This window comes from Adiantum capillus-veneris, chromosome 25 (genome assembly GCF_014529385.1).
Source record: "Adiantum capillus-veneris isolate H3 chromosome 25, ASM1452938v2, whole genome shotgun sequence".
NCBI classification, from domain to species: domain Eukaryota; kingdom Viridiplantae; phylum Streptophyta; class Polypodiopsida; order Polypodiales; family Pteridaceae; genus Adiantum; species Adiantum capillus-veneris.
In genome coordinates, this window is record NC_140955.1 from 90276316 (window position 1) to 90300086 (window position 23771).

The 23771-nt window shown below is 40.5% G+C and overlaps 1 protein-coding gene across 1 annotated transcript in view; it reads left to right on the plus strand.

The window, feature by feature from the left end:
* The window catches only part of LOC147425263 (uncharacterized), a 28504-nt gene extending 18587 nt beyond the window's left edge, over positions 1-9917 (plus strand). Inside the window, exon 2 of the mRNA XM_086500806.1 lies at positions 9132-9917. Within this exon, the coding sequence (XP_086356932.1) occupies positions 9132-9667 (536 nt within the window). The 3' untranslated portion in view covers positions 9668-9917. The remainder of the gene's footprint in view (positions 1-9131) is intronic.
* Positions 9918-23771: the final 13854 nt, after the last annotated feature.

Here is a 23771-nt window from a genome sequence, read left to right on the forward strand (position 1 = left end):
AGGGTGACTGCTCGCATCATAGAATCTCGATCAAACATTCCAACGAGCTTGAAACACATATTATTTGCAGTCTTCAAAGTCTGAATGGTTGGAGAAATTTCCTTCGTAAGAGATTCCACAATGGCCAACATTGCCTTCGCATTACCCGCATCCCCATAGACACACGATTTTTGATACTTGTCATCTTGAAGGCGAGTGTACTACTTGTTGGGATTGCTCGTAAAACGGGGCTCGGAGCCGTCGACTATGTCCCATAAGCCTTTCCGCGTGGATCAGAGTTGCATAATCAACTTTCAATGAGCGTACTTATTGTCGTTCAGTTTGTCGTTGGCTGGGGCCATATTGAATTTGCAAGATCTGGACATTTTGGGTTCCTTCTCGCACTCCAAGGGGTGGTCACAACAAAACTCCCAAGCTGCTCCACAAACTTAAGGGGTTTGAAGACCTCTCCTTCCAGAGCACCAAGAGGATCGATTTTCAATCTTTTGCAACGCCTTTGCCTCCCACCAATTAGTAGCAAACGGTGTTTTTAAATGCTAGGTCAAGAAAGGTGGGGATGTCCGTCGCCATCGGCGCCAAAGAAGGGGGGGGGTATATATGGTGGGGGCACGGTAGTGGGGGTGTAAGATCTGGTACCTGGGTGGGTGTGGTGTATGGGCTGCACGTATGATTGCGGCTGGGTCTGCCAACATCAGAGCAAATCTCTCTTGTGCCGCTGGTGGTGGCAAGTGTAGATCTCCTCGATCTGCATGCAATGGAGTCTTGGAGCTGTCTATCTAGGAGCTCAAGGGTGTTTCCTAGCTCTAATCGTGTTAGTTTTCTATAGGGTGACCCCTATCTGTGTCTATGTGATGGGTGGCAGTAGGGCAGTGGTCCTCTGGAAGAAGTGTGCAAGTTGTGATTACCTGCCATCCTCTAATGCCGCTACAGGCGCCAACAATGTCTATGTCTATGTATCTCCAACCAAACTGGCGCTGATCTCTAGATTCCATGATCTGTGGTAGGGTGGGCGGGGCTCGTGAAACTGTGCTTGATGACGTCCCCTCTCTAGCATGGCCAATGCTAGGTGCAGAAGGTGATGAGGAGGATAGCGTCGCTGGCAAGGGTGAGGGCTCTCCCCTCGTCTTCTTAACTGGTGCTAATGGATCTACCAAGGCTCTGATACCATGTCAAAGTCGACAATGCGGAAGCGAAGGGGAGAATGCATATGAGAGAGAGAGAGAGAGAGAGAGAGAGAGAGAGAGAGAGAGAGAGAGAGAGAGAGAGAGAGAGAGTCCTAAACCAACCAACCTTGGCAATGAATAATGGATACATAATTCAATGGGCAATGGGTTACATTTATACCCACCTCAATAATTGCCCTATCCAGACTTTGACAAATAAGTGAAATAAATACCTAAAGGCAAAATAAATATTGGGATCACATTGGGCAGGTCACTTGAGATGCCATAACTTTAACACCTCCATCGATCGTGAAAGGACAAAAGTACAAGGTAACAAATTGTGGTCCTGGTGGTAAGGGGAGGGGGTTATCCATGGGGGGCCAAGATCCAAGTTACATGGTGTTTTTTTTTGGGGGGGGGCAGGGGGGTGTGGGTGGGGTATATGGTGGGGGCACGGAAGTGGGGGTGTAAAATCTCGTACATGGGTGGGTGTGGTGTAAGGGTTGCACGTATGATTGTGGCTGGGTCTGCCAACATCGGAGCAAATGTCTCCTGGGCTGCTGGTGGTGGCAAGTGTGGATCTCCTGGATCTGCATGCGATGGACTCTTGGAGCTGTGTATCTAAGAGCTCAGGAGTGTCTCCTAGCTCTAACGGTCTTAGTTTTCTATAGGGTAACCCCTCTTTGTGTCTATTTGATGGGTGACAGTAGGGCGGTGGTCCTTTGGAAGAAGTGTGCAAGTTGTTACTTGCCATCCTCTAGTGCCGCCACAGGTGCCAACTATGTATATGTCTACGTATCTCCGGCCAAACTGGCGCTGATCTCTAGACTCCATGACCTGTGGTAGGGTGGGAAGGGCTCGTGAAAGTGTGCCTGATGACATCTCCTCTCTAGCATGGCCAAAAATGCATATCTGGTGAGCTTATCTGTAGCTTTCTTTGCCATGGTAAAGCGCGTGGGTGGGCTAGCAAAGGTGACTCCCAAGTATACATAAGTCCTGACTACCCTGGAAGTATGAAAGATCATGACCTTGGTTTTCCCAATGTTCATTGTCTCCCTCCTTGTGTACTAAATTCTTCAAGAGCCTCTAGGTGTCATTGCAAGCTCTCTGTCATTTAGAGATCAAAACAATGTCGGCAGCATAAAGCATGATAGGTACTAGGGTACCTTCAAGCCCTTGCCATCAGCTCGCAGTATGCTATTTGAGATCTCATCAATGTAGATCCCAAAGAGGATCGGGAAGGAGTGGGCATCCTTGCTTCACATCAATGGTGCTAGTAATAGGGTTTGCTAAGCCCCCCGCCGAGGCATCGTACTCTCCTTGCTAATTCTTTCTATCTTTTGTGGTGTGGATGCCCTATCAACTCCTCATTTTTGTGCTAATTTTTTCGATAATGCTTCTTTTAGTGCTAGGTTTCAATATGGCTGAGTCTACCCTTGATCTTTGAAGTCATGACAGAAACTCAGTACGTTGAACTTTGCGTTGATGTATGCTCATGTGTGTGTGCGTGTGTTGTGTTTGGGAGCATATGTTTATATCTAGTTCTACACCGGCACTGACGACATTAGTGGGGATGTCGTGGTCTTTTTCAACACTATGCATGATGGAGTTGATGGTTATATTGTCTTGTGGGTGACTACCATGGGTCTATACCTTGCACTTTCTTGTAAGGGTGAATTTGGGTTTATCCTGTAATTCCTTGGGTCTAGGGTGTCACCAGACTTGTGGATAGGCACAATAGCGTGTCTAGTCCACTTCTCCGGGAAGCCCTCCGCCATAACCTTGTTGAAGATGCGTGCAATCAATGGGGCTATGGTGTCGGCTATGTAAATAAGGTGCTCACTCGGTAGTCTTGTGTGGTCAACATGTCTGCGGTGTTGTAGTCGGTGTATGACTCGTGTTTTTTTTTCTGTGGTTAAGAAATGGAGATGGTAGGTCGTGGCTTGAGTGGCTTTGGGATTGGAGGTTGCCTAGAGACCTCATACAACCTCTCATAATCATGATTCATACTGTGCTTGTGGGTCCTTAATGGGTGTGGTCGGGCAAGGCTCTCTAAGAGTCCGCAATGTTGTCACACTATCAATGCTCACGAATAGGTGGTAAAGCTCAAGTTCCTCCGCCTCCTCAAAAGCTTGCTGCTTGTGGTGTGTGAGAGTCATCAGCTGCTGTCTGGCCTCCTGTTGTGAGGGCACGGTAAAGCCCTTTGTACTCATCATCTTACTAGTGGGCCTATGGCATAGTCCCCGCCGGGGGGGGGGGGGGATGTGCTTTGTGTTCGGTGTGAGTAGTGTGTGAAAAGGAACTCATGGCTGATGTGTGGAAGATAGATGAGATTTGGGAGGGTGAAGATGGGTTGAGCGGATGAGGGTCCGCAGAAACTCAGCCAAGTGTGTGTGTGTGTGGAGAGAGAGAGAGAGAGAGAGAGAGAGAGAGAGAGAGAGAGAGAGAGAGAGAGAGAGAGAGAGAGAGAGAAATGAAATGAAATGTTATATTAAATGTCTTCAAAAAGCCAGAGTGACCTATGAGACCAAACTGATACAAAAGTGGTGAATCTGGTACAATGTCTGAAAAGTGTGAGATTGTGAAAATAAATGCGAAAAACTAAATACAAATTATTAGATAAACTTCTTAGGAGCATTCTGGGTGTCTGGCTAGAATGCTTCTAATCCTTTGTTGTAGTCTCCTCCGGTGAAGTGTGCTTCTGCATCTCGGTCGTGGTCGTCTCGTTTTCCTAAGCTCAGCCGCCCTGTCAATGAGGGTGCCTTTGGTATGAATGTGGGTATTCCTTTGTGCTCGCTGCTGGCCTCTTGCTTCTCCTTCCATTCCTGCTTCTCTCGATCCGAAGAAATCTGTGATCTGCCTCTGAGGTTGTAGTGCTCTTTGTCTTCTCATTAGATTATCCCTGTGCCGATGTAGTTCCAGTAGGTACAGGCCTAGGCACCTTTGATCTTGGTATTGCATGACTCTATCTAGAGGTCCAAAGCCTTCTTTAAATAGGCAATGGAAACGCCCACGTATCTCATAGTAACGGTGCAATGGCATATGTAGTGTAATTCTGTCTCCGGCTCCATTCCGCATAACTTGCAAATTCTGCTCTCAGGTGGGATTCCCCTAAATTTGCCAAATTCAATTTCCAGTTGGTGTGAGGATGTACGAATCTGACCAATAGCACATCTCAAACCATGAGACAGGTGGGTATCCATGTAGTTCGGGCGAATCACAGCCATCTTCAGATAGCTGTAGAAAGTCATCTTCGTGCCCAATTCTTGTGTAGGGTCTACCCATGTCCTCTTAGTGTCCAACTGTATAAGATCCTGGCGGATGATTTTATTAATCTCCGTTCGTGTGATTGCCAGTGATGGAGCCTCAAAAGAGTATTGGAAGGGGGGTAATCTTTCCATACTGAACCCGTGTCTCTGAAACCACGAAGAGAGTTGCGCATACCAGCATGATGTATCTCCTTTCATTGCTAACTATGGAGAGGATTCGAGGGCCAATCTAGTATATCGGCAATTATTTGTATCCCACAGACCATGTATAAAGGACACTGATCTGATAAGAGCTTCAATTTCTATCAGAGGGGCAGCTAGTTCCGCTCGGATAATCGCGTGTGGTACGGAGGCCTTGGCTCTAATCATTTGGGAAATCATAGATACCAACGGTCTCTCCATTGACTTCCAATTATCCCGATCCACAGATGGTCCCCAAATTTGGACCCCATAAAGCATAGCCGAAGCCACCACAGTATCAAAGAGCCAAAGTTTTGTTCGTGGTTCCTGAAACTGCACTTGTGAACACATCCTCTCCAACCCTCCCAAGGCCGCAGAGGCTCTGGACAATCTAGCCTCCGCTGCTTTTTTAAGAGTAAACTTCGGTCCTATAAATACCACACAAAGGTATGTGTATGCATCTGTGTACTCTACTGTATCCTGGCCATATGCAAATGTAGGTGCCGATCTCCTAACCCACTGCGGTGTGGTGTTAAACACCATAACTTTGGTTTTACCCAAATTCACCGACAGTCCGCTGTCCTCTGCGAATTTATGTAATTCATCTAACTGCCTCTGCATTCCATCTAGTGATTCTGCTATCAATACAATATCATCTGCATACAACAACAAAGGGATCCATGACCCTGCAAGTTGAGCACCTCTGTCACCCTCTCTATCAATGTAATCTGATACCTCATCTTTATACATACCAAATAAAGTAGGGGACAGTGGGCATCCCTGCTTTACTCCAACGGTGGAATGAACAATGTCGGAATCCCCTTCTGGAGTACGTACATAACCAGTTATTGACCCATATAAGGCCATGATCCCCCAGATAATCTCTTTGGGGACTCCTAACTCTTGCATTCTGCGCATCAATCTGGCCCTTGGTACTGTATCAAAAGCTTTCCGAAAATCCACAAAGCAACAATACATCCTTCTCCCGCTTGCTCTTCCTTCCTCAATAATGGCTTTGAGCGTAAGAATATGATCTAGAGTGGAATAACCCCTCTTGAATCCAGCTTGTCCTGTTGCCCTTATGCCCTCATTCTCTGCCCATCTACTCAATTTTTGTTCCAGAATGGATGCGTACAGTCGGGTCAATGTGTGACCCACCATAATGGTACGGTAGTTCCCGGGTATCATAGGATCCCCTGACTTGAAAATACTTGAAAATAGGTACGATAGTAGATAATTTCCAAGATTCAGGTAATCCTTCACACATGACCCGATTAAACAGACGAGCAAGGAGTTCTGAAAGTAGATCCCTTGCATGGATCAGATGTTGTGCTACGAGACCCTCATGATCATATGCTTTTCTTGTCTTCATCTTATCGATGGCTTTTTCCACCATTTCCGTAGTAAAGAAAGTACTAGTAGCAGGGCATGGCTCTAGCGTATCTGGTAATGGAGGTTGTCCAGATACCATATATAATGATGTTACATATTGACCCCAAATCTCAAGAGAAGTAATTGTCGGAGGCGATGAGTGCTCGTGAAATAAACGCCAGGCCTCATGTGAGTCCTGACTCAAGAAGAGCTGATATAAATCCTTCTCCAGTTTGACTAAAAATGCCCTTTTCTTGCGACGTACTATACGCCGAAGAGCAATCCGAGACTGTTTATATGTGATGATCCCAAGTGTAAGCTCTTTCTGGACCTTGGTTCTTGTCTCTCTGCATTCCTCGTCGTACCAACTGTTTTGAGGCATGTTCCCAGATCCTCTCTTCTGATCAGGCTGAGTATGTGGGTATGTCTCTTGTGCTGCTCCATGTAGTATCTCTGTTAGCTGAGAAGTAATCTCCTCTACAGTATATACTAGCTCGACTGCCCACATCCTATTATAGATCTGTTCCACATAGACTGAATCAGTCTCTGGTGTGAAAGTATATCTTGTGTGCGTCTTCTTCCTTTGTACTTGAGAGGCATTGTATTGGAAGGAGATTGATAAGGTCAAGAGAGCATGATCCACTGCAATCCCAACCGGTCTGGGTCCCACCTTAAAGTCCTCGATACTAGAAATAGAGCTTGGTGAAGTCATGACATAATCCACTGTACTGGCCCCATGCCTGTGCGGGAAGCATGTGAATCCCCCAGATAAAGGGAAATTCTCTAGACCATTAAGTATGGCCAAACCATGTGTAGTTGCCATCTCCATGAGATGTCTCCCATATTCAGTGTGTTCTTTATCCTGTGAGTTTCTAGTAAGCCCCTCCTGTGATAAACCCACTTCTCTGAGCATTTCCTCAGAAGTATCATAGAATACTGCTTGAGAGTTGTCCATTCTGGCATTAAAGTCTCCTAAGAGAACGATGTCTCCATCTCTAGAGAACTCCCATATGTCATTATTCAATATGGAGAAAGGGGATTGTCCTTTAGGTGAGGAGTAGACTGATGTACTTGGAGGGAAGTAGCATATAGTGATATATAGAAATCTACCTGTCTCGGCTCTCATTCTCACCCACATATACCTTGCTTGTTCATTTTTCCTGATAATTTGTAGTAGTGGTTTCAGCTCCTCTTTAAATAAGACTGCTACTCCTCTTGAACCCCGGCTACCTCGTAGAGATCTCTTATCTGGTCGACCAGCTGTTTCCCACAAATACCCCTTCACATGTGGCATAAGCTGTCCCGGTATCTGGTGTGTCTCTGAGTAGAAAACTATGTCTCTGTCCCTAAAGCTGTCTTCAAAGGCACCTACATCTAGCCTATATGATCCATTACAGTTCCATTCCGCTATCCGGAGCGTCGCCCCATAGGTCTCGCACCGTCATGATGAGAGCACTTTTCTAGAACCACTACTTTCCCTCCTCTGTAAAAGGCGATTTTCCCCTTTTCTCTTGCTGCCCTGATCTCTGGCATCAACTCTTGCATGTGTGCCACTTGTGCCAATGTAAGGTCATCTCCCAGGAAAATACCGGTTTTCTTAAGAGTTGGCCTCTTCTTTAGAAATTCTTTCCTTATTTCTATATTTGGGAAGCGGAGAATAAGTGCCCTATCCTTTACGTTTCCCTTCTCATTGATTCCTTTCTTGCCCACTCTCCATGCACTTGTGTGAGTAGGCTCTGTGATGCCCATGCGTTGTAACAGTTCCCTCACTTCTTCATCTACATTCTCTTTGTCTTTGACTCCTGTGACCCGCACATGCAGAGCCCGAGTCTTCCTTTTCTGCTCTTCCTCAATGGTCATATTAATAATGGTGGAAGTAGGTGTGGTCTCAGGCATCTAGGCCTTCCCTTTCTTCGTATCCTCAATCCATTTCTCTGCTTCATCAACCTTTTCTTGTGTCTTAACAAGACGTTCCGCCCATGAAGATGCCGTTTTCGATTTCTGTTCATCTCCTTCCCGTAGAGCTTTCATCTGATCCTTCATGTCCTCGAGCTCCTTCAGCACCGAAGGTTGGTCGTCTCCCTTCTCCTTAGTTGCAGAGATGGATGGTGAAATCAAATGTTATACTAAACGTCTTCAAAAGGCCAAAATGACGTGGAGACCATCTGGGTACAAAAATAAAACGAAGTAAAATAAAAGCTAAAATGAACATCAGTGTAAATGTCCTTCATTGGGCACTGTGCGAGGATGTACTGTATCGGTCGTCAAAGAGCATCATCAAATTTTAATGTCCGCCTCTGTAAATAGTCGTACTGGACGTCTTTGATGGAGCCTCCGTTGATGTCGTTGTGGGCCCTTGTAGAGGTGGGTGTCTAGCTCTCCCAAGCTCAATGTCTCGGTTAGTCAATATACATCTAGTGTAGGTGGAGTCTGAAGTTTGCTGTGAAGCTGGCTCATTTGACTACCGATCTCTGCTCTAAAGAAGTCAGTGATCCCTCTGTGAATGTCTCCCATTGTCTAATCTCCTCAAGAGACTCTCCCTATGTCTGCGCAGCTCGAGCAAAAACAACCCTGATCCTAATATCTCACGACTCTAGCCACTGGTCCAAAGCCCTCTCTGAATAGACAATGAAAGCGGCCTTGATCTCATAGTATACCGGACAATGACATATGTAACTCTGTCTCTGGCTCTATATGACACAACTGGCAAATCCTGGCTTCTGCTGGTACTCTCCTAAATCTGCCAGTCTCAGTTTTTAGCTGATGTGATGATGTGCGCATCTGACCAATAGCGCATCGTATCTTATGGGATGAATGAGTGCCCATATAGGCAGGTCTGATCACATATCCATCCTCTGTGAGCTGGAGAAAATGCTCTCTGTAGAAAGCTGTACTGGAAAGGGGGTAGTCTGCCCATACTAAATCCATATGTGTGTGTGTGTGTGTGTGTGTGTGTGTGTGTGTGTGTGTGTGTGTGTGTGTGTGTGTGTGTGTGTGTGTGTGTGTGTGTGTGTGTGTGTGTGTGTGTGTGTGTGTGTGTGTGTGTGTGTGTATATATATATATATATATATATATATATATATATAGAGAGAGAGAGAGAGAGAGAGAGAGAGAGAGAGAGAGATTGAAGCTCTTTTTTGTTTACAGAGGATCGTACTCAATATAGCCCTGTTGCTCCCAACATAATGCAATCAAGTGGAATAGAAAACAACGTGGAAGGTGCAAACAAAGCTTTTGCAACAATGGGTTCCTTAGTTGCCAGGAAATTGAGCAACTTTGTGGAGGACAACAAGGGATTGGAGGGAAGAGAGACGGAGAGAGCAGAAAATGTGAAAAAGACAGATGGTAAAGTTGATGGTTCTCAGGGCTTGCACAGCATAATTGGAGCAAAACTAACAGATGTTCTCATGTACCAAGCACGGGCAGATGCGGCCCGTGAGGATGCAATCAACCTTCAGCGCATCATATTCTTAAAAACAAAGGAAATGGAGGAAGATTACAGCCTCAAATTTGCTAAATTGAGGCTTGATGCAGCAGAGCAGCAGCGAAGAAAGCGTCTGGAAGAGCTGCAAGCTTTGGAGAGATCCCACCGTGAGTACGAAATTATGAAACTGCGAATGGAAACAGATATGAAGCATTTGATGATGAAGATTATGGAGAGATCTAGACCTCAACTAGCATGACCTACGATGAGAGAGGTCTGCACATCCCCTTCATTTTTAACTTGTGAACATACATGCCTTGTACACAATTCATGCAGCGCATTAACGCACCCAATCAGAACAAAACCCTCCCGACGTGTCTATCGGGCATGTCGATGAGGACCCACCATTGGCTAGCGATCATGGGTTGGTAAATTTTATACTTAGTGGTTATTTGAAGCTTCCTGTGTAGTCTATTCGGTATTGTTTAGAGTGAAGGAGGTTGACTCTCCAAGATTTTCTTCAGGAATGCAGACGAGTGTAAAGCTAGGTGAATCAAGCAGTTTGTGGGAAATAGAGCCTTCTGTCAAAGTTCTGGCATCTCAAGTGAACTGCCCAATGTGTTCCAAATATTTATTTTGGCTTTTAGGTATTTATTTCACTTTTTTGTCAAAGTTTGGGTAGGGCAATTTACTGAGGTGGCTATATAAGGGCCACTAGCCTCCGTTGTAGTATGTATCAATTCATTTCTCTCTCTCTCTCTCTCTCTCGTGTATTCTCCCCCTCTACGCTTCCGCATCGTCGACTTTGACATGGTATCAGAGCATTTGGATCTTTGATACTTGGAGAAGTTGCACGCGTCGAAGAAGAGGAGCTCGTGGAGAAGGAAAGTGCCGGTGAATTGACTGGCGTTTTTGGTTGCATTTCAATATGCAATGTCCTTTTTTGGCATGGGGACTGGTTGCATTTCAAAATGCCCCACCGGATGGTATGTGGAGTAAAATGCATGCGATAGCCTCTTGAAGAATCACGAGCGCTTTGAAACGCTCAAGGCAAAGAGCAACTCCTCCTCTTCTTCTTTCTCCCCCTTCAAAAGTGTCCCAAGCTCTCTTTTTCTCCCCTCAAATGTTGAAAAGTGAAGGTCTGCAATCTTTATCCCCACTCTCTCTCTCTCTCTCTCTCTAAATTGCCTTGACATCGCTAACTCCTATTATCAGGCTAGGGTACCTTTTTGTAAAGTAATCTACTACACATCATTTTAGCTCTGTAACATCTCCTTCTAGATCTGCAACGTCTTCCTCCATAGCTACAACATCTCCTTCCAGATCTGCAACCTCTTTCTCCATAGCTCCAACATCTCCTTTCATATGTGCAGCCTCTTTCTCTATAGCTCCAACATCTCTTTTTAGATATGCCACCTCCACTTTTTAGATTTGTAACCTCTTTCTCCATAGCTCCAACATCTCCTTCCTTATCAAGGTTCTTTAGTCCACTTTCTCTGTCTTCCAAAGCTTGCATCTCTCTTTCAAGTTACATAACCTCTTTCTTATGGTTATATTGTCTCGTGGGTGACTACCATGAGTCTATACCTTGCACTTTCCTTCAAGGGTGAATCTGGGTATATCCTGGATTCATCTAGGTATATATCTTTCTTATGTGCAGCAACATCAACTTTCCTACTCTAGCTCCCTATCCCTTTTGACATCTCTTTCCATAATTACTGCAACATATCCTCTCTCTCTCTCTCTCTCTCTCTCTCTCTCTGAACTATTCACTTTGCATGTAATTTGCAGTGTACTTGCTCATAGCTACCAAACGTTTATAATGGAGTAGAGATCAATATACAGTACATAGTGTCATGATGACACCCAATTTTTTGTGCAATTTGACACATTTTATCGATTACATCGGCAAACCTTCAACTTATAGGATACAAGCGTTCATAAAATTGATCTTTTCATTGTAAAATGTGATGAAATTTGGCTTGGCATATTTTGCGAGTCCGCAAAATATAAACTGCCATGTCCAATATGTGCGTGTGTATCTCAAAAATTGTAGGGTAGTTCATTTGTTAGGTGCAAAATGGAAGGTCAAAGACCTTAGCCAATATTGTACTCTCATTTCAAAATTTGAATATCAAGAAAGAAAAGGGAAAGGAGAGAGCCGTGTGAAGGGTGGTTGAGGAAGTTGAATCCTCTCTTCCTTTAACTTCTCTAACACGAGTCTTTTCAAACTCTCTTGCATTGGCACAACTCTTTCTCTCTCTTCTTTGCGTGCTTTCTTGCCATATCCATGGAAGGTGAGGGAGAGAGTGAGGATGATGATTTTCTGTGTTTCATAGCCATAAGTGTATATTGATGTTATTGTTCAGGATATTCCATGCAAACACTTGTTTTAAAACAAATGATAAGCTAGCTAAAAAGATAATCCTTAGAACACCTTGAATTTGAACTTATAGTGTTGTTCTGAACTGATAAGATAATTCATTATAGCTAAAAATATACCGCAAGAACTATGGACAATTGAATTTTACATGAGTGATTATCCTTAAACAAACTAGTTTGAAGAACCAAGAATGCATCTGCAGTAGTCAAAGACCAATCAAGAGTGGCATGCAAAGAAGTGGAGTGTTTTTGTACCTAAGAGCGTCTAATAAGCAAATCCCAATATATATGGATACCTAAACAGCAGTAGGGTAACACCAAGGTTCTAGAAGAACAAGAAGATCAAGGATTGCTGCAAAAATTATGGTAATCCAAATTCTCGTGGGTGAGCACTCTACCCTATTTAGATTGATACACATCCATCTTGCAAAACCATTTTAGCACACAAAAATGGCTGTGTAAATTTCAGCAACATAAGCATAACAAAAAAACAATCCAAGAACCACACCAGCTATCACAACCAAAAATCATAACCTTAACCATAAGGGACCTTTTGCGCTTGACCAAAAACTCTATTTAGCACTAAGGCCAACCATAAGGGACCTTCAACGCTTGACCAAAAACTATATTTAGCACTAAAACCAACTCATGCACTTGGAGCTTTGAATATACTTGCTACAATCGATTGAACCAACACACATGGCCCTTATAGCTCAAATTTTTATGCATAAAAAAAGAATCTGACCGACAACTAAACATAATTTCAAATCACCAATTTAGAACCTAATGCAAGTGATGTACCACAACCGCACATCACCCTCCTTGCAGATAAAGCTAGTTTTGACCCAAAAAGGTGGAAAACAGTACATGCATGTACATAATAAATCCACATCTATCCTTTGAGTTTTCATGCATCGTATAAAATTATCACATAACGTTAATCATGATGGAAGAAAACCCCATCACTTTGACCATTCGTATGCCCTAATTTCACATGTAGGTGGACAACTTTTTCCTATTTTTAGATGATGTACCCAAAAGAGTACCTCTTTTCATTTTCCATGAACGTAAGTGACTGACGTAACTCATCAATAAATTATAAGTCCTTGCCCTTTTATCAACCTTTATCAGTAAACTATCCCACCATAACTGATATTCAAGGTTGCGAAGCTGACTTAAACATGAGGAAACTAAATTTGGTCGCAAACATGCTTTCTTGTATGGTAAGCGAACTCCAGCTGGAGAGATAATCTTCCCAATTGGATTTCTTGGTGCTAACGTACACGCTTAGCATATCCTTTAGCACAAGGTTGAGACTAGTAAAGGGACTATCCTCTCTAGATAGCTGAAAGCACAGAGGTGTATTTCCCCACCGTTTACAAACATTCCTCCAAAATGACTGGCAAATAGGGATTACAATTCCTTGCATCATTGTTGATTAGTCAATAAGATTTTAGGAACAACCATCTTGGTTAATTATAGTGAGTTGATCTACAAGCATCCAAACTGAGACATGACCTCTATTGGTGACTGACAGATCAACAAATAATGCCATAGAGATAGTGCACCAAGACTGCAAAATGCTTTAGAAGCTGTTGATGTCATGGAAGTGCATGCCGTTCCAAATCAGCCTTTGCTAAACAATAGGGCCCCATAACACCTAGTGTGCTTGTATTTAGCAAAAATAGATTCAAGCCTGCATATCCATAACTATATTTGCCAATGCTTAATGCTAATGTTATGCTCACGGCTCACTAAAGGAGCTAAGTACTTTTAATGTGAAAATCGTGTCAACATATTTGGACCATAATAAAATGTGAAAATCCCTCACATCTAGGTACCAAATGAACAAGTTCATCAACTTAACATAACCTTGCTACGTGTATAAACAATCATCCGTTAAAATTATTTAACAATACTTGTAACTTGAACAAGTCTTACTAAGTGTTCAACAATTTCTTGCTATTGAAATTGTTCATGATACAATGTGCTCAAAATGGTCGAGTAAATGGAATGGACCATCACCAAGGGATGTTAGTCACGATACATCATTCAAAGAACGGTGCCATTATTAGTCCCAGAGACTCATATTCTCCACATGTGGAATATGTCTCAGATAAGGATGTCAGAAAGAAGACCATCCTTCAAGGACGAGATGTACTTGTGTATGGAGGTAACTGTAAACACTCTATGACGTGAGTGAGAGGTGCCCTCATTATCTTTTCTCCACAATGGCTAAACCGAACTCCATGAGTTCCTGGACCATGTTTCTTGAAAGGTCCCCAACCCACAACTCTACAAGTTGTGATGGGACCCTTGATAGGTCACTAGGCCTAATGGACACAAGGTCTTTAAGTATGGAAAATCCAGAGAATAAGTTCTTACCATTGGCAATGGCTTCAACTTATAGCCCTAGAAACAGACCTAGTCCCGTCTCGCAAGCAAAAATGGTATAAAACCTTAAAGATCTAATTTTCTTTTTTCCCGGCCCTAAGCCTTCGCATAGGGCTAAGGATTCTTCTTTCAACATTTTTTTCCCTCTACTTAAGTGAGGGCACAGCCGTTCAAGGTTCCTGTTCCAACGGGAAAGCAATATAAACATTTACTATGGCGGGGAAAGATAGTTACCTGACTAATCAGGTCCACCCGTCCTTGATCAACAACCTTAGTTGATCCCCACTTTCCACCCCCGCACTCACACATACAACTTATTTTTCCTAATTACTACAACGTTCCTTTTACATTTAAAATAATGGTTTATTCTTATATCCATCACATTGTTTATTCAAGCAACCTTTAAAACAACATTTCAGACATTCTTTTCCAAACAACATCTTTGTCTTAAGACCCATACTGTCACATCAAATCTGACTAGCACTTTACTTGTCTCAAGATCACCTATACATTGGGTGCCCATACATCCTTTATTTAAATTAAAACTCAAGTCTCAGGTGCCCATATACCTCTTCTTATTTATAAACAAAGTTTGGGTGCCCATACACCCTAACTAGTTGCCCATACAACCAGGCGACTCCCCTAGGATAAAAACAATATCCTAACATTAAAGACACAATGACATGAGTGGAGTAGAGACTCCATGCTCATGGAGGTAGCCGACTGCTCTGAAGCCACATAGCTTTCATTACTCTCCACCTGAGAGAACAATATCAAAATGTCAGGGGTGATCTTGAGACAAGCTTTCCTAAGGTTGATCAACCGGTTCTTTCCTTATTCACCCAGTCTAACCAAATCATTTCTTTCCTATTCCTTCTCAAACAGATGCTCGATATTTCTTGGAAGGTTTGTTCTTCCATTCTTAGCCAGTTTACTCATTCCTATCGATTCTAACCATTACCTAACATATGCAATGTTAAATTATTTCAACCCTTTACAAAAATTAACTGAACCTTAATAACTTAAACCCACCTGTGAGGATTGGTCGGGAGCTGCCATGTGTTGTACCTTCGGAGGACGCATGGCTACATCTGAAGGAATGCTACTAGGTCCAGCCTCATGGTCATGCGCACCTCTGCCCCTCTTGGGCGAAGACTCCTCCTCTGCCTGGCTACTGGTGCGTGTCCTTTTTGGTGCCATCTTAATATCCTAGAAAAGTATTTTCAGATATTAGATTATGGTAACAATTTTTTTTTTCCTCTGAAAAACCCTAGGATTGATCCAACAACATACTCCACTCCTTGAGTATTTTTTATTGTGATTGTCCAGTTATCTATTTTCCTATTCTTTTTCTAAGACCCAACTTACATGTTTTAACCCTAATAGCTCCTTAGCTATAAAGTAGGCTATGACATTTTTATCTAGGGATTCTAAGGATATTTTTGAGCTCTAGTAATTAATACTTAATTATATTAGTTATTTTTCTAATTTTCATAATTTTCATAATTAATTTTTTAGAAAACTTCATTTTAAATAAGAAAAATTCTTAGATAAGTTGATTTTTTGTAGCTAAGCTATTTATCACAGCTCCCTACCGGTGTATTATATCTTTGAAAATTATCTCAAATCTATCTAATCTAATTTACTAATTTCCCCCTTTAATTTATCTTCAAAAACAGGGTTTTTTAACTAAGATAATTAGGTAAATTATTTTTTTATGACTAAGATAACTATCATGGCTTCTTAATAATGTATTCTAACTCTGAAAATTATCTCAAAGATAGCTAATCTAATTTAACTTCAAAAATAAGATTTTAAAGCTAAGATAATTAGCTAGCTTGATTTTTTGTGGCTAAGCTAATTGTCACAGCTTTATAGCAATGTATTTTAACTCTAAAGATTATCTCAAAGATATCTTATCTAATTTACTAATTTCTTCCTTTAATTTACCTTCAAAAATAGGTTTTTTAAGTAAGATAATCAGGTAAATTAATTTTTTATGTCTAAGATAATTATCAAAGCTTTCTAATAATGTAATCTAACTGTGACCATTATCTCAAATTTATCTAAGCTAATTTTCCTCTTTAACTCACCTTCAAAAACAACATTTTTTAACTAAGATAATTAGTTAAATGAATTTTTTGTGGCTAAGCTAATTATCATGGCTTTTTAATAATGTATTCTAACTCTGAAAGTTATCTCAAAGCTATCTAATTTAGTTTACTAATTTTCCCTTTTAGTTTATCTTCAAAAATATGATTTTTTAACTAAGATAATTAGCTAAATTAAATTTCTGTCGCTTAGCTACTTACCACGGCTTCCTAATAATGTATTCTAACTATGAAAATTATCTTGCAATTATTTAGATTAATTAAATAATATTCCCACTTAATTTTTAACAAAAATCATCAATTATTAACTCTAAGAATTAGTAAAATGATTAATTGATTTTTCACATAAGTACTACAAGTTAATAAAAATGTAATTAAGCTCTAAAAATTATCATAAGATTAATGAAGCTAATTACAAGGATTTATGCCTAATTTAGGCCATAGATCAAACTATTTTAATAATAGTAATAACTAATTATTGTTAAAAATCAGAGAGTTAAGATTACTTAGTTTAATTGGATATCATAAGAGTAATTAATAACATTAAGAGGCCTTGTCATTCCTAATTTACAATTAGGAGAGAGAAAATTAAACCTAGATTAATTGCTAATTAATTTACTAATCCCAATTACTTGGACTAATCCTCTTCAAGAGTTTTTCTCTCTTAAGAGGTTTGTGAAGCTTCTCTCAAGAAAATGAGAGGAATTCCCAGGAAGTGTGTAAAATGAGAGCTTCACGGCCTTTTTATAGCTTTCTGGTGCCCAGGACTAGTGTGTACGAGGCCTCTGGCCAGTCCAATTCAGCCCTACAAAGGAGGAGGCGCCCCCCCAAGCTGCTCACTAGATTCTATGGACTTTTGAACTCTCCTGGCCACCCCCTGTTCAGCTTGCAGCCCAAGTCTGCTACTTTAGGTGGTTCTATACCAATTTTGATTCGATAGCTAATGATTAATCTCTAGGCCATATGATTTCTTATCCACAAGGCCATGTGATATAATTTATGGCTATTATTTCCAAAATTTTAATGGGTTAAATTAACAGTGAAAACTTTCAAAGAGTCTATCTGGGTCAATTTCTATCCGAACTAAATTCTGAAAGTTTCTAGTTGTAGTATTGCCTTGCTTAAGATTCCAAAAATCCCAATCTTGATTAATTTTGGAATAGTACTTTCTCACTTTTTGTGTTTATGGGTTGTAGGTATAGTTTAGACATAGTATAATCAATTTGAAATTTCTAAAAATCTTACATTCTCCCCAACTTAGATTTTTGAGATGTCCTCATCTCAACAGAAGTTAGGGTAATTTCTACAAAGGGAAGCCTCATCCTCCTAGGTAGCATCTTCAATGGGATAATCTTTCCACTTTACAAGATATTCTTTAATTATTCTATTTCTAAGGGCTCTCTCTCTTGTTTAAAGTACACAATCTGGTTGAAGCTCAAGGACTCCTTGCTTCAACATTACAATTTTCTCATCATCCAAAGCATGATTAGGGTTAGAGATATAGGGTTTAAAAAGACTAATGTGAAACACATCATGAACCTTGATATGTTCAGGAAGTTTTAACTTGTAAGCCTGATCGCTGAGTACTTTGGTTACTTCATATGGACCACAATATCGGGGGACTGAGCTTTTTGAAATTTCTGAGGGTCAAGTTACTTTTCTTTGGTCGAACGCGTAGAAAAACCTTATCCCCTTGTTTGAAAATTCAATTTGACCTTTTCAAGTTAGCATAGTGTTTCTGACGATCCTTTGTAGCTTGAATATCCTGTCGGATAGCTTTGGTATGATCTTACATTTCTTCTAACATCTTCTTTGTGGCTTCCACCCTTATAGTTCAGTCCGAGAAGTTTAACACTAGGTTGGTAACCTAACAGGACATAAAAGTTTCCTTTCAGGGTTTTGAAAAAAACCTCCAAAACCATAGTAGATCCACTCATTTTGTAAAATCCTTTCATGAGGTTATAGTTCAAGGCCTACTACACATGGAAAAAATAAGAAACTTGTAAAATTTCTCATCTTTTGGTCACACCAAGCCTCCAAAGTTGATGGACCAGTGCATTTTCATCAAAACAGTCATTTCTTACGTTTTGTTGCATAAAAACAAGATTAGGGATTTTTGTAGGACTTGAGATAAATTCCCTAGTTAACTTCAATGGGTTGGTGATCAGAACATATGATTGCTTCTCACTCACTATTTTTTGTTTTGCCAAAATAAATAGGTACAAAAAAGTTGAATTTTTACCATTCTGCAAACCTATCATCAAAGTTTCTATAGCCACGCTCAATACAAATAATATATGCATGTGTTCTTAGTTCCCTATTGTCCTTTATGTTCATAAGCAGCCATGAAGCATGTCAAAAGAATAATACATTTATTACCAAGGGGAATCTTGGGGACAAAGATGAAGTGTTAAATACAGCAAACGTGAAAAAATTGGGTTCAACATTATGAGTTGTAGAATCCCATAGAAACTATTCAATATCTAGCCAAATTTGATCCTTATGTGACTAGATATGGTTACTACCTACAAAATGCATGTAGTTGTCACAAGAAACTAACAATATTAAAAAAGCTATACTTGATATACTAGAATGTTTTGTTTTCTTCTATAATTGAAAAAATCAACCATCGTTGGATATCATGAAATCCACCAAAAAAATCATAGAAGAGCTAAAATTGGCTAAAAAGCAGGATTTGACAATTTTTGTAATTTGGTCATAACTTACAACTTTAATATTTATTTCTCCCTAGAAGCATTAGGACATGTTGAGGACTACTAAAGATAGTTCTATAGCATTATAGACCTCACAAACATGAATTCTAGAGTGGTATAGCTGCAAAAAGTTGAAAAAAGCCAAAAACAGGACCCGTTTTTTCACACAGTTTAGGTTGTGAAATGTTGTGCAAGGACAATGTTAAAGATGGAATTGATATTCCAAAAAAATGTCGAGTTTTTTTCAACTCATGAGACAACTTTCTAGATAGATAGCACCTTAAAATCCATTTTGAAACTCTTGACATAATTCAAGGAAAATGGTCACTTAACAGGACATAAAAGTGTCCCAGGACATAAAAGTGTCCCATTACTAACCTAGTGTTAAGAGACATACGCATTCGTGTCCATAGAAAGCATTGAAAGGTGACATTCCTATGCTTCTATGAAATGAGGTGTTATATACAAACTCCATCAAGGAAAGGTATTGTATCCATTTTTTTGGTTCTTTGCTACAATAAGCTCTGAGAATATCTTCGATTACTTGATTTACTCTCTCTGTCTGGCCATCTGTTTGAGGGTGATAGGCTGTACTGAAACATAGTTGTGTTCCCAAAGCTTCAAACAAAGCCTTCCGGAACTTAGAAGTGAACTTGGCATCCCGATCACTAATTATGCTCTTAGGCAGCCCATGAAGTCAAAAAATTTCTTTAACAAAGAGACGGCTTATATCCGCGGCTGTATAAGTTGTTTTTACAGGCATCACATGAGCTGTTTTAATGAGCATATCCACTACTACCATGATGGAGTCATAACCACCTTGAACATTGGGAAGTCCGGTAACAAAATCCATGCTGATAAATTCCCACTTCATTTGTGGAATGTCCAAAGCGTGAAGCTTTCCGGGCATAATTACTCTTTCTGCTTTAATCCTTTGGCATGAAAGTCATTGTTTAATGTAACAAAGTATTTCACCCTTCATTCTTGGCCAAAAATAACTCTTCCTCATGGCATTAAGAGTTTTTGCATAACGTGGATGTCCAGTTACTGGGGAATTGTGTCCCTCATATAGAATTAATTCCTTTAAAGCTGAATTCCTGGGAATGTATAAGTGTTGTTTATAATATAACTGCCCATATTTCTTTGAATAGTCCTTAGACATAGTCTTTTCTTATTCGGTTGACTTTTCATGGCTAAGGATATCAAGGAGCTGAAGATAAACTTTATCTTCCACAGAAGCTTCCTTAATTTTCTCCAAGACCGGATGGTTGACCATAGAAATGGCCCCAAGAAATGCCTTCCTACTGAGGGCATCGGCTACCACATTGTCCTTTCCTGGTTTATAGTTTATATCAAAGTCATATTCTTGTAAAAGCTCTATCCATCTTCTTTGCCTCATATTTAATGTTGCTTGTGTAAAAATCCATTTTAGACTTTGATGGTTAGTGACTAGTTGAAACTTACGTCCTAGGAGATAGTGTCTCCATAATTGGAAAGCATCAATGACGGCCAAAAGTTCAAGGTCATGAGTTGCATAATTTAGTTCATGAAGCCTTAACTTCCGAGAGGTAAAAGCTACGGGACGGCCTTCTTGTGATAAAACTCCTCCTACAGCAAGGCTGCTTGCATCTGTAACTACCTCAAACTCTTGGGTGAAATCAAGAAGTTTGAGTATGAGGGGTGAGGTAAGATATTATTTTAATTGATTGAAACAATCCTCTTGCTCATTTTACCATGAAAGCTTAGACGATTTCTTGAGTAGATGGGTTAAGGGTGCAGCAATCAGGGCATAATCTTTGACGAATATTCTGTACCATCCTGTGATGCCTAAAAACCCTTTGACTTCACTAAGAGTTTTTGGCGTCGGCCATTCCACTATATCCTTCACCTTTACAGGATCCACGGATATTCCTTCAGGTGTTATGATAAACCCGAGGTAACTAACTTCAGGAGTAAAGAACGCACATTTGCTCATCTTAGCATACAACTGATGTTGGCGTAGAAGATAAAGTACTTTACGTACATGGCCTTCATGCTCTTTTTCATCTTTGGAGTACACAAATATATCATCAAAAAATACCAATACAAAATCATCTAAATATCCTCTGAATATATTTTGCATGGGTTGATTAAAAGTAGCCGAGGCGTTTGTAAGACCAAAAGGCATTACTATGAACTCATAATGCCCATATTGCGTGTTGAATGCGGTCTTATAAATATTTGCTTCATTAATCCGGATTTCATAGTAGCCTGAACTGAGGTCAATTTTTCGAATACCTTGGAACCATGTAGTCTATCAAGTAATTCGTCGATGCGAGGAATGGGATACTTATTCTTTACAGATACCTGGTTAAGTCCCCTATTATCGATGCAGGGACGTAAAGATCCATCCTTCTTCTTTTGGAATAAAATAGGCGCTCCCCAAGGTGAAATGCTTGGTCGTATGAACCCTTGTTCAATAAGTTGGCAAAGTTGTTCTTTTAATTCAATAGCTTTTGGGAGTGACATTTTGTAGGGTCTCTTTGAAACTGGTTCACTCCCTGGAAAGGTTTCTATTTCATGATCTATGTCCCTTGGGGGAGGTAAATTTGAGAGATCTTTTGGAAATATATCTGAAAATTCCGTAAGCCATTATGGAGTTGGGTTGTCCTTTGAGTCATCAGCCTTGTTGAGTTTTACTACAAAGATTTGTTGCCCCTTGCATAACCCTTTCAAAAGTTGGCTAGCCTTAACTAAATGAGCCTTAGGCTTCCCATTGGATCCTTGTAGTAAAGTTTCTTCACTTAAGTGATTTTTGAAGGATAGGTTTGCTTGAGCACAATGAATGTGGGCTTGATTTTTGATTAACCAATCCATTTCTAGAATGCCGTCATACATACCCACTGGTAGGGTCCGAAAGTAAGATGAAGTAAGGGTTCCTCCTAGTCCAAATTCTACTTTCCCAGTTGTTGTAAATTGAGATAGAAGCTCTTTCCCATTTGCTAGTTCTACTATTAATTTCTTGGTTGGATATTGGTTTAATCTCAGCTTTCTTAAGCATTTAGGGGAGAGAAGAGAGAGTGTACTACCACAATTTATAAGTAATTCAAATTGTTCACCTTGTTTATTTGCAGTAGTTTGGATGACTGCATACTGTTCCCGAGCTCCAGGATTATCAATGGCGGCAAAAAGAGTAGCTCTTTCATCTTCTTCATTCATCAAGGTTGGTTCTCCCACTGCAACATAGGCTCTAACTCCTCTATCTCTTCCTCGGACTCGTTCTCCATTTCTTCCTCCTCTTTGATTAATTTGGCCTGTCTGAGACTGAGAAATTGTCCCAGCAGCCACTCTAGGGTTTTGTTCCTCAGGACATATGTTCCTGTAGTGCCCCATTTGATTACATCCATAACATCTGACATTTGGAAAATTTTGTTCTATATTTGCTGCAATTGTACTGCCCTTTGTTGATTTTATTGGTTGAAATTTCCCCTCGCCCTTCCTCTGAAGTTGTTTTAGTTAAGATAGTTCCTTGCAGGGGGGTTTCCTTCAGCCACAAGAGGTTTAGCTTTGAGAAGGGCGTCTTGAATTGATGTGGGCATCATAACTTCTAAGCGTGTACTTAAAGGTTTGTTAAGGCCCTGGAAGAAGCGAGCAATCTGCTGTTCCATTGTCATCGGTGGTGCATAGCGCCGTAAGGACACATATTTGGTATAGTATTCTTCTAAAGTGAGCCCTAACTATCTGAGGGCAAAAAATTAATTCATTCCTATAGCTTGATGTGCCGGAGGAAGATATCTCTCTTTTACTGCCTGTTTCATTTTCTCCTAGGACGTACTAATGGAAGGATTATCCCTACAATACTATTTCCACCAGAGTTTAGCATCTCCAGTGAGTCAAAACATTCTCAGCATTGCCTGATTTTTTGAAGTAGTTCCTGCTACTAGGAAATAATTGTCCATGGCATCAAGCCATGCTTCAATATCACGTTCTAAGTTAGGTCCCTCTCCCTTGAAGTTCGGGAGTTGAACCTGCTTTAACAATAGTTTCTTCTCTTGGGTGGGAGTGTAAAGGCTTTTTGCATTGTGCTAAGATTTTAATTAATGAAATTATTTTAGTGTTTAAAGAATAATTTGTTTTTTCATACAAAATTGCAATCCATGTATATACTTTCAAACTTAAATGCAAACAAAACAAAATCCAACAATCACCATAAGCATTCTATTGATTTACACAAAGCAAGACATTTTTATAAAACCATGGTATATACAAGAGTTAATACAATCCCTGACTCATACTATGTACAAGATGGACTCACACTATTGATAAGATAGTAACACTCCTATACCAAAATCTTCTTAACTACTAGTGGGTCTGACACGGGATCAAAAAATATAAGATCTTTTGGCCCTCTAAACTTGGGGCCTACCCTCATGGGTATGATCCTACCTGGGTATATAACATTAGCTACTTGATCAAATACCCATTGATTTTGAGACACCTCTATCCCATCTATATTAATGGTATGATCCTAATCTTCAGTCCCACTGAAAAAGTAAACTTCAATGGTTCAAAGTGTTTCGGCCCATTTGAGTCTCTTCAAGTTTAGTGCCAATCCCTCTATCTCTCCCACATCTATCAGGAAAATTCTGCCAAACTGTGACCAACTGATTCCCCACGTAGGAGGAGGAGAAAACATCTCGTCTAGTAATTGCATGATGCTCTTGCGAAATAAGAATTTACTGGATTTGCAAGTAGCCTCGAACATGATATTGAAGATCATAAA